The sequence below is a fragment of the Hevea brasiliensis genome, chromosome 5, assembly GCF_030052815.1.
Source record: "Hevea brasiliensis isolate MT/VB/25A 57/8 chromosome 5, ASM3005281v1, whole genome shotgun sequence".
NCBI lineage: Eukaryota > Viridiplantae > Streptophyta > Magnoliopsida > Malpighiales > Euphorbiaceae > Hevea > Hevea brasiliensis.
Genome location: NC_079497.1, coordinates 8,400,953 through 8,415,136, shown reverse-complemented (window position 1 = coordinate 8,415,136; position 14,184 = coordinate 8,400,953). Strand labels below are relative to the sequence as shown.

Sequence of the window (14,184 nt, the reverse complement as noted above, 5' to 3'; positions counted from 1 at the left end):
AACCTTAACAGCTCTATTATGTATAGGGATGACAACGAGTAAGATATTCAAGAAAATTATCTTAAAATTTTCAAAATCAGAACTCGTTTCAAATCAGATTAAAATTTATTCTTAACCTGAATTTATCTCAAATCGATTATTATTATCCGAAAAAAGACTCAAACTCATTTAATTTTATATATTTTAATTAATACTCTACCTAAAAAATTATTTTAATTTATAATTTATATTTTAAAAATTTAATAATTCTATAAAATATTTAAATTTTATTTTATATAAAATAATATTTATAAATATTATTATAAAAATATATATTTTATATTTAATTAAATATTTATATAAATAAATTTAAATAATAAATATTTAATATTTAAAATTTAAACTCATCTTAATTATATATTACCTAAATTTATCTTATTAAAATTTAACCAAATCAGTGCTTACAAAAAATACGACCCGATGTTATCCTTAGCTACGAAGTCTAAACAAAGGAAGCCGAAGACCTCACTCTATTAATCAGAACAAGCCATGCAAAAAGAAAAGAGGCCAAAAGTCAAACATCCAGAAACCTAGCACAAGCCCGACTTCCAGAGCCGTCTTCCCCACCCAACACGTATGGACAGAGCAAAACCCCCGACGCCTTAGAGAAGAGCGCTGGCTAGCAAAGAGCGAAACATAGATCACGCGGCACTGCTGGGATCTCGACCACACATAAACCACGTGCAGCCACCCAACTTGAAGAACAGGGAACCCAAAGCATGAAATTACAGAGAACCCAAAGAATGAAATTACATTCCCATGCAACATTTTTAGGTATAGCACTTGTTAACTTTACTGTGAATCAACTTTTATATCAAGCTATTTCTCTCTCAAGAAAAAAAAAAAAAAAAAACTATTTATATGAAACTACAGGCAATAGTTTTCAACTCTTTTAAGTGCAATGATTCACTCTCAAACAAAGGCAAAACAGTTTTATAATTCACGCAGAAAATGCTTTAACTAAAATCATTATTTCAATTTTTTATATGTGCATAATTAGTTGTGATTGACTCAAGCTCAAACTCCTTGAAGCTTCGAAAATAATTATAATATCATTAAACTAAAACTCATTTATACAAAAATGATTTCTATAAACAACTACAAGCGTGATTGAGAATTTACCGTCACGAAAAAACCCTTTTCTCGTAAAGATGAAATCAACCTAAATCAGAAATAATTCTTTTTTTTTTTTTTTTTGGCAGCAAAATCAGAAATAATTCTCTCCCTAAGAAAGCCTACATTAGCATTAGATCAGAAAATTTTGACATAACATCTATACTTCCATGCCCATAACAAAGTAATTCTCCCAATTCGTCAAATTTGAATAGCGAATAAAGAAAACCTATACTTAATTCAAATAATATATTATCTTCAAATACAAACTCTTTGAAAATTGGAGTCGCAAAAAATATTGCTGCAATGGCCATATGAACTACATAAACTAACAGTACATATTTTCCTGCAAAACCCCCCATGGGGGTTCATTCTGGCCAACAAAAGCTTGATATCTTTATTCTCATCACAGAAAGAAATGGGCTAAGTAAAAGAAAAATATTTGGTAGAAAAATTGATTAATGAGAACCAATCTAACGATCGCTACTTAAAAAGGCTTTGACAAAATTTAGGCTTCATCTTCTCTTTGGCCACCGGGGGTTCCAGCAAGCCAACCCCACATGCCACCAGAGGCCTGCCCATGTTTTGCATTTAAGGCGGCTTGTTCGGAAGCTGCCTTTTGCCGCTGAAGGAGTTCTAGTTCTTTTTGTAATGTCTCCATTGTTTGAAGCTTTTGTCTTTGTTCTGCCACATCAACCTGTCCATTCAAGGAGCAATTAGCATGTAGAGATTCAATCTAACATGCAACAAGAAGGGCAACAATTTTAAAGCTGGTCCTATTTTAAACAACAGCAAGTAAATGAAAATCATTCTAAATGGATCATCATGAGGCAGCCTCAAACTACAAAGATATCTAAGAAAGTTGCTAGAGGTTCTCAGTTAACTGAATTCACTCTTTATTACAAGAAAGAAGGCCTTCCATTCCTTATAAACACATCAACAATTCAGTGGGATATTTTTTCCATTATGAAAAAAGGGAGGGCCGACACTTTTATTTTCTTATTGTTGTAATTTACATGGTGATTCTTTATGTTGGTCTCATTTATTGAGATTCATAGGAAATTAGGTAACATAACAATACTTCGAGTGAATAGTTATTATAAAAGGTTATTCTTCCTAGAAGTGCTGAACTTACTCGTCTATTCTTATTTAGTCCTATCACAAGAAATAGATTTTAAGGGTGACTCAATGCACGAAACATCTCATAGTTGCGAGCTCTGGAGAGAGTTGACGTACACAGCCTTACCCTTGCTTTGCAAAGAGGCTGTTTCCGTGGCTTGAGCCCATGACCTCTAAGTCACAAATAAAGTAACTTTATCATTACACCAAAGCCACCCTCAACAAATGGAATTTACCAAGACTAAAAATGGGCCTTCTCTTTCCAATTCCCTTTGCTATAAAAGAATATTTTTCAACATTTATGACTTGTCTCCAAACAAGAGAAAAAAAAAAAAGAAAAAAGAAAAAACACACACACACACACATAAAGTTATTCATAGACATTCATGATATGTTTCCAAGGTGACTGAGTTCTTGAATTATGGGCTACAAACCATACAAGACAAAAGGTAGCATTGTCAAATAGTTGCCCATAATCAAACTGCAGGAAGTAAGAAAAGAGAATGTGCTTAATAGCTAGGACATACCTCTAATTTGAAACATCTAGACTGCTCAGCTGCAAGCTGACCACGCACAGATTGGAGTTCCTAAAATGCCAAGAAAACAGAATTTGGTCATTTAAAAAGTTGCTCCAGGGTAAGAGAAAGAACCTCTTATGTGCCATGATCCACAGAATTTTTAATTAGTGAAAAGCAGATGCTAGATAATTGAATTGTAAGTACAAGGCACAGAAGAAGAGCTTTAGGAACTACTAACTAATCAAAATATGTCTGGTGATTTTACCTTGTAAAGATCAGTGTTACGATTCTCAGCTTCAACTAATTCTTGCTTTAATTGGACAGTTTGCAATTTCTCCTTGCTAAGAGAGGATTCCAGTTCTTCTTTTTCTGCCTTTAAAGTTGCTATAAGATGTTCACTGGATACTTCACTCTTAGATTTCTGAAGTGAATCCAAAATTTTAAGTACAGAGGAAGTGGATGATGATACACATGATAGAAGTGTTAATTTGTCAGCAGTGAAAAAAAAGAACACATTTTTCAATTTGGCATACCATGGGCTCTGGATCAACATTATCCATAACAATTTCTCTTATTTTGCCTTCTTGGCCTGCTTCAAACTCCGATTCCAAATCTCTGGTAGCATTTGTAACATTATGCACAGCAGAAACACTATCAGGCACTGAAGTCTCCACAATCTTTGATTGCAAGGTAGACTTGTGGCTGGGTTTAATAACATTCACCTAACAGAAACATTAAAATCAGAAAGAGGAAAAGTGTGAGGAGAAAGGAGCTATACTAAAAGAAGTTAAAATCACAGCTAACCTCATTGCTGTAACGCCCATTGTATCCCCCAAATGATACAAGAATATCCTCACCATTGTAGGAACTCACAGCCAAACTCAACCCCTGTAATAAAAGACAGTCAGATTGATTCCACTACTCCAATTCCTGGGAGTGAAAAACAATTTAACAGTTGGAAAAGGCTAGCTACCATTCTATTTGCCATCAGTTTCCTACATTTCACCTTAATGAACCTTCAAATAATTCATCACAAAATTGATAGGAGCAAAAATTTCTTAGGGAAAATAACATGAAATACTAGTATTGACAAGTAATGGCGGACTATACTCAAATTAGCATAGGCAAATGAAAACTGAAGAATGCTTCTGAATTACATTGCAGCATTTCCATTTATACTAAATTCAAGCAAATATAATTTGACTATTGCCAATAATGAATAGCTGAGAATTTAGCACAGCATGAAATAAAGTTCAATTCGGGTTTGATATCCTTCACAAAAAAGCTTAGATATTCAAGATGCAAGATTAAACTCAAGCATTCATGCACACTTTCATCTATCCCACAATTGACATGCAACTGAATAGTGTACAAATTTCCAGTACTACAGCAAGCAAATAGTATAGCCTTCTCATAAAATACCTCACTGGCAATGGGAACGCGCCCTTTAACAGAAGTTACAACAGACCAAACAAGTGTTGACATGTTGAGGACAACAGTTTCAGAGACCCCTGTAAAATGTTAACCAAAAGAAATGTAGAACACTTTAATGATATTATATAGTTTTGATCATTGAAACACAAAAGTATAAAACCAGGACCAATACCCATTTTATTCTGCTACATGTTTTCACCAATAACTATTAAAATGCCCAGAAATATGAAGCTTCTTCTGAAAAATCACTCAGATATCATCCTTGGAGCCATGGAACTGAAAATATTACTGTTGGACACAACCAGAACATGTAAACTGACGTGCTGACACAAGGGCGATAGGAATAAAATCAGTTTAGTTTTCAGTTAAGAAATGGCCTTGCCCCTTTGCCATATAAAACCTTTTTTTTTTTTTTTGAAACAGAAGCAAATATACCATTCTTTCCCAAGCTGCTGACACTCTCCTTCTCCTCAAATGACCCTTTGAGCTGCTGCTTTTAATTTATTTAACCCACTTTAAAATGATTCCATAAAGAATATTGATCATGATCCTCGTAGATGTCCTTTTTGGTGGTCATAATGTTAGAGTTCTATCCTCTACTCTATTTCACGCTAGTTAGTTAAGTTAATTGTCAACAAATAATATAAATCATGGATCAAGGTCTTTATTATATGTATTTATGCTTATTAGTTAGTTGGATCTCTTAATTTTAGTTGATTCTATTAATATCTATCAGTTTTCTAACAAATAGGCCATTACCATAACCATTACATTATGGCTGCGAAAGCCCCATTTCTGTTACACAATCGTGACTGTTGTTGTGGCCATGACCAAGATTTAAATCCATGGTCTCAAAAGGTTTTGTAAACACAAGATCCACAAATTAGGCTAATTTTGGAAATACATTCCAAGAAATTGTGTTAATTCAGTGAGCACCACTAGATCATTTATAGAAAAATTAGTTCAACAGTCAACACTGTGACCAACACAGGTTTGAGTTGGGTTAGGATCAGCATTTAGCAATTCTCAAGAAGATATTCTTCAAGTGAATTACTGTTTCTTTTCTAGTTTTTTGTTTTTCATTTTTCTTTTTCTTAGTAAACATGCCAAGCATTAAAAAAATGCAGTTAAATGCTTAAGATAGAATATTCATACCACTCTTGTTGTTGCCACCACCAACAATAAACCAATTCTCCCCAACTGTCACACCTGCATGTCCAGCCCGTGGACTTGGTATTTCCCCTTGTTGTGTTGGTCTTGTCCATTCCATCTGGAAAGCCATTACATGACAGGTATTAATAACAATCCTATGACACAAGAACAAGAACATTGAGATAATTTATCTTACAGCTTGTAAATCCAGCACATGCAGATCACTGAAACAAGTAGCATGTGAACCACCGCCAAAAATAAGAAGGTAGCGCTCTGCATGAACTGCAGCAGCATGATCAGACCTTGGAGAAGGAGGCACGCCACTACAAAATAATAGGAGGAAAAATTAATCTCTAAAGTGTTATTCAACAACACCTATTGAAAATCACTATCGTTCAACATAAATTCACATGATCTATTTACAATCAAATCTTAAGAATCAGGCTTGAATTTGAAATATGAGATATGATGCAGTACAACAATGAAATCATATTTGGTTGTGACTTCTGAGTTCATTCAAAATGAATCCTACTTATGTGGAGACATGGAACTTGAATCGACATGGTACAAGAAATTTACAGGACCACCACCCAGCAGAAGAATCCAAACATCTCCTATTATCATAAAAAGGGTGAAACAGTGCACTGAGCATCCCACACTTGTGGTCTCTAATTCATGACATACTAGCTACCTGCCTATCAAAAGACTCCATAAAACCTTAATCATTCCTCAACCATAAAAAACAAGAAGGTATTAAACGGAAAAAACAGAGGCTAGCATCCAAAAACGCCAGAATCATCTTACACAGCATCAATTTCATCCCAAGTCATAGTTTCTAGGTCAAGAATATGCAAATCATTCAACAGAGATCTCTTTCCATCTTGTCCGCCAAAAATCACTAAGCTTGTCCCAACAAGTGTAACAGATTGACCCCCCCGTGAGACCTGCAATGCAATAAAAGCAATAATTCCTATATTTTTTTCATAAGCAATCAATATCATAAAGAATCTTTCGGAGTCCAAGTATTCCTGTGTCACTCAAAATTATGTTTTTACAATTCTAATACAAAATTTCATTTCAAGTTTCACCATTTCCAAATGTTTGACCACCTTCAGCTCAAAATCTTGCCACAAAATCTACGAAGTTAGCAAAATAATAATTATAAATTTGGTTTTTCAGTTTCTTTAGCGTCACAAAAACATCAGAAAACCAGAAGCAGCCATCTCAGAATCAAAGGTTAAGAGCACAGGGTACACCAGTATGGTAACTTATTTCCTTCATTCTGATTTGTAGAAGATGTTTTAGTTAATATAGTGAGAAGAAGATATAGCAGAGAAAGAAACATGTTTCAGTTAATTTCCTCCATTTTGGCTTGTCAAAGGTGTTTAAGTGATGTACCGGTGCTTTCCCATACGTCTTCAAGGTCAACCAAATACGTGTTTGTGGATCAAATGCCTTCACTGTCATGGAAATGGAATAAAGCATTAGACTGGTTGGAAATCACAGCAAAACAAATTAATAATCCTTTATTGTACCTTGAATGCTTTCAGAATGATCTTTAGTATGTCCAGCAATTGATAGAAGCTTATTCTCCCAAGCTATCTGTGAAAACAGAAAAGAAATTATCATATTACATCACTTGATTGGCATAATCCAATATCAGGACAATGCTCGCTTTCAGTGCAAAAGCTACATATATTTGTGAGGATCATGCTACCACAAGTTCACAGTAAAACAAAATATTCAGTTACATACTAACCAAGGAATGACCAGCACAGGAAGTTACTGTAGCTAGAGATTTTGATTCATCTGACTCAGCCCCAGCCTTAGCATCAACCTTAGACCAAGTCCAGCTTCTCAAATCCAGAACCTGCATTGTTGCTCCAAAATTTGAGATAAGTTCTTTAAGAAGTAATGTTGATACATAAAGAAAAAACTTTTCAACAGTAAACAGCTTAGCAAAAAAAAAATGTAATGCTTAAAAGAGACTGGAGTATAAAATATATTGCTTAGAAAATTCCAACATCAGTTCAATAAACAGAAAAAGAATTCCAGAAGCAGTTAAAATTCTGCAGGATTCCATTTAAATTCAACAAGTTAGTATTTGAAGCTTAATCCCACATACAGCAATAAAACTCCAGTCTGTGAGGCAGCCCACAAGCATACATGCATAAGTGAAAGATAACATGCTTACATGAAGATCATTAAGATAACGACCATTGTGGTTTCCTCCATATATATACATCTTATCTTGAATAACTGCTGCTCCATGCTGACAAGTGCCAAACATGAAAAGACTTTGTTCAGAGGAGAGGATGGATGGTAACAAAGTGGGAACAGAAATAATAATAATAATAATAAGAAGAAGAAGAAGAAGAAGAAGACCCAGACCAGTTCAAATTTTAAAAAGACAAAAGTGATAATCACGCTATACCTCATATCGGGCTTTTGGGCGTTGGCCAGATATTGGAGGGGCAATCCATTGATCATAAACAATGACTGAACCAAAGCCTTCCGAGACAACATCTTTATCCTGAGGTTCTATAACACTCCCATTCTCACTGGAAATAGTCTTTGTCTCTGGGGAAGAGTTTCCATTCTCGACAACATGCTCAACTTTTGGGTTATGCTATGGCAAGCAAAATTTGAAAATATCTATGAGCATAAGGTCATTGAAATTCTCAACATATATTCACAGATATATATTTCAATATTCTTCACATTCTATCAAGTAGCACAAATATCAATCAAGAAAAACATTTGGAAGAAAAGAATGAAGATGGTAAAAATTGTGCACCACCAAAAGAAATGAAGATAAACCACACTAAATAATTCCCACTGTACTCACATTCGTTTGGATGTCTAAAACAGGCTCAGAAACAAAGTTAGATGCTCTAGAATACCAACCTGGGTCTTCTTCCTACCCAAGAAGAAAAGAATAATGACAATAATAATTAGACCATATTCCAAGTAATTCATGAAAACATGAACCTAAAAATCCAGTGCTATGAACCTCCAATATCTTCACAAAGAGACGCATTGCTTCAGTGGGAGGCATGTTGGCAAGCCCATTCCAGCTGCATAAACATTAACACTTTTAGAAAAGCACTGTCAACAAGGTAGAGAAAGACTTAGGAAAATCAAAAAAAAATGTACACCATAGTCATAAAATGCTTGTGATGCACTACCTAAATCATTGTGTAACTTATCACTTCAGAAATTTATAAAGAACTCAGACTATGCTACTCGCCTACTACAAGCACACACAAATGCAAATCAATTTGTACAACTGCCATTCTCCACAACATTACCCAAATCTCTGCTATAAATATTTATCATCTTTTCACATATTACTTTATCCTAACAATTTTTGTTTCCATTTCCTTCAAATTATTTGTGCCAAGTTTCCAGAACATGCATTCCGTAACTGACGTTCTATAAGGAGTTACAGACCACTCATTCACATGGACAAAACAACTGAGAAATCATTGAGGTATATGGCTAAGAAAGATATGTGTGTGCATGTCTAACCTATGAAATGTGATTAAGCACAAAATATAAATACATATGCATAAGCACACACACCTCTTCCATTTGCTTTGTTCTACAGCATTCCAAGTGCTGGGTTTTGGTGTATTACAAGGTCCCACAGTTGCCTGCAACACATGTAATTAGCACGATTAGTTTTCGTAAAAATCCTCAAGAAGAAACAATCCCTGATTGAGGTCTCCAGATCTGGCAACCCATTCAAAAAACTAACTACCATCTCCATGCACGCAAACCGATCAGCAAGCAAATACCAAAACAACAATGCAAAAAAATTATCAACTTAATCCAACCAGTGTTTATTTAATTGGAAAAAAAAGACAGGAAATAACAACAAAACCATATAATTCATTTGAATTAGCCTCAATACATCAAGAATCGTGTTCCAGTCTAGGAATAAGCACTCTCAATATCCCATTGTCATTCCCTAATATTAGATCCACTCAACGTCCGCGCTCAAACAGTCTCAGAACAAGCAGCAATTCCCAACATAGATGAGTAGACGATAACCAAAGCAAAGAACTGAACAAACAATTGCACTAAAACAATAAACCTGTAGCAAATGACTCAAAGCACCTTCATGGATTTGAAATATCAAATTCTTCGCTAATTTTGCAATAAAGCACCTAAATTATCAAAATCTCAGCTCAAAATTATCAGGAATAACGAAACAAGAGCACCATTGCATAGAGAAAAAGGATTCAATAAAGCGAAATCACGAAGCACAGAAAGTCATTGGATCGGCGAAAGTAAAACAATACTGAAAAATTCAGGACCGAGGAGTAGGGCACCTGCTGGTACAAAGCATAGAGGAGCAAGGCAGTGTCGTTTTGGAACTTAGAGGAGACGCTGTTGGCTGAGTTAGGGGATCCGTCAAATCCAGCGTATGCGGCAGCTGCATAGAATCGGTCCGGGTACGCGAGGCCAGAGCTTGCCCTCGCCATGGCCATTTCCTCTTCCCTCCCTTTCTCTCTATATGCTTTCTTAAGATTTGATTTGTAAGTTTTTTAGTGCGGTTTATGCGTTCGTTCGAAACGCAATGAGTTGTAAAAACTAATGGCACGTCCGAAACGAAATCAGCTTTGCGTTTGCGACTATGATATAATATTATAATGGCACGTTTGGCTTGCGTTTGCGACTATGATATAATTTTACTATAATGGCACGTTTGGCGCTGTTCGTCTGAATTGGTGTAATTGGATTTTGGAATGCGATCTGTTTGTTTTTGTAAAAATCTGATAACTGGAAGTGGATCTCCATCCAATACATTGCGTGCTCCTAATTTTTATACTATTTCTTATACTTGTATTATAGCATTCAAAAAAATTTAGCACTTATCATTGTGCAATCTTCACGTGTAAGGTAAAAAAAAATTATTCATACTAATAAATCATATTTTACAGTTGAAAATTATAATTTTATAAGAATTTAATTTAGTTATTTTTATTAATTTTTATATTTATAATAAAAATTTTAATTTTTTTAATTATAAAAAAATAATTTATTAAAAATATAAAATTCATGCATGATTGTATAATATTTTTTTAGATTATTTTCTTGTAAATGATTATTTTAAAGGAATAACATTATGTTTGAAAATGCAACGGAGGAGGAAGGAAAATAATAGAAAGAGAATATTTTTATTTTTTATTATTTATTTTCTCTCTTTTTATTTGGAATATGAGAAAAATAGTAAAGGAAAGGAAAATAAAATTTATTTTCTCATGTTTGATGTCACGACCTAACCTATGGGCCGGACCAGCACTAGGACCTGGGCCAGCCTAAAGCCCCCGAGGCCCGTAGTAAGCCTAACTATTCCTTAACCCAACTCTAAGGCCCATTTGGGCCCAATTTCAAGAAAACAACCGGACATAGTCTGGCCATAAAATAGACCTTTCAACGGGGAGTTTTTGACTCACCCGACCTGTAAACACAATAAATACTCAATTAGGGAGCTCAGCTTACCCTCCACATACTCATATCATCATAAAAATAAATGAAAGCTCAGCTCCCTCATCCAGTCCATCAAACATGCATGTGATAATAATTTTACATATCCAAAATAAGAATTCACATTACAGACTTAATTTAAATAAATATTTCTAACATACGCGGAAATTTTAAGAGTTAACAGGTTTACACAAAAATAAATAAACGATCTACGAGAGAGAAAAGCAGGTTAACCTCCAAAAATATCCTCCTGTGGCCTGGAAAAATATTGAACAGGGTGAGCGTTCGACTCAGAGAGTAAAATCAATTTTAACCATAATCTCTATAACTATCTAAAGCTAATGCATCCTGTAGAGTGAAATGCAACATCAGCAACAAATTCACATCATAACAGCAAAAAGGTAATTTGGAGCACTCACACACCCAGTAATATCAATAATAATATATGAGAGCTGATCCCCTATACAGCTCTCTTAAATCCAACCTGTGCCAGCAAAGAACTCAAGCCAGATTTTCGCTTAATAAACCAAATCGGGGTCCCAGCGAAGAACTCAAGCCGTGTCTACCCGTCTTATCCATAGTCCACACCACATCACACGCACGTCAACGCACGCACACTGCTCCAAATTACCACAACAACATCCATGGCACTTTAACAGTTATGAATGCAACATAAATCGTGCCTAGAGTTTAACTACATAGATATATACATATAAGTGATGCATGGGCATGCTTGAACATATAATAATATCGAAATTACAATTAAAATTAATATTTTACTCACAGACTTGACAGCAATCACTGTGGCGGCTGGGCGGAGGAAGAAGGCTGTCCCGGCTCACCTGACAATTACATTATAATTATTTAATACAATTGACTCAATACAAATCAAAAAAAGACCAAATACGTCCTAAGTCGTGCCGAAAATCCTGCAGAGTCTCCCCTATACCTAGGACCTACCCAACCTGAAAAAAGGGTTCAAAACGCATTTCTATATTCACAATCCATATATCCACAACTCAATCACATCACACAGCCCCTCCTGGGCCCATCAAATCAGTCATCCATCACAATATGTAAAATATCAATTTAGTCCTTATAATTGATTATTTTTGCAAAAACTACACAAATAAGCTCTAAAAATTCCAAAACTTTGCCCCGCGGTCCTTAGCAATATTACTAGGCTATTGCAAAAAGAACCATAATTTTTTGAACTACAACGAATATTTTATGGATTTTTAATCCTATTTAAGCACTAGAAAATTACGAAAAAGCAAGGTTCAAGTTTACCTTTGCCGATTCCGACTCCAGGGACGCTCTCGGGACATCTGACAATGGTGGGGTAGCCAAAACCTCGATTCAATTCGGAGACTTTTTCTGGTAGCCGGTCTGTCTGGCTGGAAATTCACAGACCCGGACAACTGTCGAATTTCCACGAATTAAAGATACCTACACGAAGCCCACAACACGGGGGTTAGTACATAAATTTTACGGAATTTTCTAAGCTCATTAAATGCTCAGAAAAACACTGCGAAGTTCCGTGGGACCTACCGAAAAACGGTGTCGGAAAAATTTGAAATTTATATCGTCGCGAAACTCTCAACGAGTGGAGCGCTCTGGTACTCTCGGTTTTCTTGTGGGATTCACGGTTTACGAGAAATCTAGCCCAAAAGTCAAAATGGGCTAAAACTTCCCGAGCAAAAATTGGACAAACCGCTAGATGGATTTCGGTGTTCTTGGTGTCTATGGAAAGCTCTGGACGAGTAGATGAATTTAGACATAAGACCCAATCCGATTGGTGGCCGGATCGGCCGGGAAGATGAAGCGGTGCGCTTGCGCGTCGCGTCGCTTCGGGCGTCTTTTTCCGGTGTTCCAGGCGGCGGCAAGCGAGCTGGGGCGGCTGGGGACGGGCGCTGGCGGGCAGGGGTGGCAGGGGAGGCTGCGGCGGGCTGGGGTGGCAGCGGAGGCGGCGGCCCGGCAAGGGGAGGAGGGAGGAGAGAGAAAACGGGAGAGAAGGAGAGGGAGGTCGGGACGCGCGCCAGGAGGAAGAAAAAAGGAAGAAGCCGGTCCGATTCGATCCGGTTCGATTCGGTCCGTTCAATTCAGAATACAAAATTTTAAATTTTTACTCTGCCTTGGGACTGAAAACGAGGTCCAAAAATTCCGAAAAAAATTCCAGAAAACTCATAAAAATTCGAAGACTCCAAATATATTTTTAGTTTTGCCACGTGGTCTTTAAATTAATTTTTAAAAATAATCAAAGTTTATATTTTCGAGAAATCAAATCCGATTTCGAAAATCTAAAAAATTTCAAATAATTTCCTAAAATTTAAATAAAATTAAAACATCAATATTTGCCCAAAAATAATAAATTTAAAAATTAGGGGTGTTACATTTGAAAAGAGATAAAAGAAAATAAAGTAATACTTTTTCTTTTAAATTATTATTTTACTCTTAAATTTTTAAATTATTTAAAAAGTTAAAATAAAAAAAAATAAAGATATATATATAATCTCATCAATTAAAGTATAAATTTTCCCTTTAGTTATTTTATTTTCTCTCTAATTTGAAGAGAAAATAACAAGAATAAAATATTCTTTATTTTCCCTTCATTTCTAAACAATAGAAAATGACAACTCCAATTTATTTTTTCTTATTTATTTTTCTATACCCTCCCTTTTCCCTACATCTAAACAAAATGTAAAGAAACCCATTAAATTCTTTTAATAGATAAAGTGAGTGTATAGATAGGTTGATAATACATCTGACAAGAACATTATACCTTTTCACATAAAAATGTAATATTGAATGTGTCATATTTTTCACATTTTTTTTTTGCTAAATACATAGTTGACTCATAAACTTTATAAAAAAAAAAATCTACATTAAACTTTCAAACTATTCCATCTCACACTTTAATTTATTAAAAAATAAACTAAGTGAACTTTACATTATTTCTAACAGATAGCACGTTGTATAATTGAGCTAACGTGTCAAAATGACCTTTGCATGGATAATTGCTCAATTATTACCTTAAATGTGTATTTTTTTTTTTTAAAAAAAAATTACTTAGGATAAACCCCACTTCCCATTTTCCCTTTGCCGTCACTCCTCTCTCCCGCACCATACACCTCCTCCCACCAAGACGCACAAACCAATAATTCCAAGTGAGGCAATGAGCTCTAACAACTCTAGAGCACCTGTAATGGTGACGAATGACGAGTAGTAGCAAAGACAAATGTGAAGAGAGAGTAGTAACTATTAAACCACATGAGTAAAGAAGTAGTCAGTGGCGCCAATATTACTTAGAACT

General features: G+C 35.2%; 1 protein-coding gene across 1 annotated transcript; it reads right to left on the bottom strand.

Annotated features, from left to right (window-relative positions):
• Positions 1-1,371: 1,371 nt before the first annotated feature.
• LOC110659754 (acyl-CoA-binding domain-containing protein 4) lies at positions 1,372-9,996 on the bottom strand. Its single transcript, XM_021817792.2, has 18 exons — positions 9,713-9,996; positions 8,961-9,031; positions 8,389-8,452; positions 8,224-8,295; positions 7,810-8,004; positions 7,570-7,647; positions 7,135-7,245; positions 6,911-6,977; positions 6,774-6,835; positions 6,180-6,319; positions 5,572-5,698; positions 5,379-5,493; positions 4,212-4,300; positions 3,594-3,677; positions 3,323-3,511; positions 3,055-3,210; positions 2,799-2,858; positions 1,372-1,849 (listed from the first exon to the last, which is right to left on the bottom strand). Exons 1-18 carry the CDS (start codon positions 9,869-9,871, stop codon positions 1,661-1,663), a joined length of 2,028 nt encoding a protein of 675 aa, XP_021673484.2. The 5' UTR covers positions 9,872-9,996; the 3' UTR covers positions 1,372-1,660.
• Positions 9,997-14,184: the final 4,188 nt, after the last annotated feature.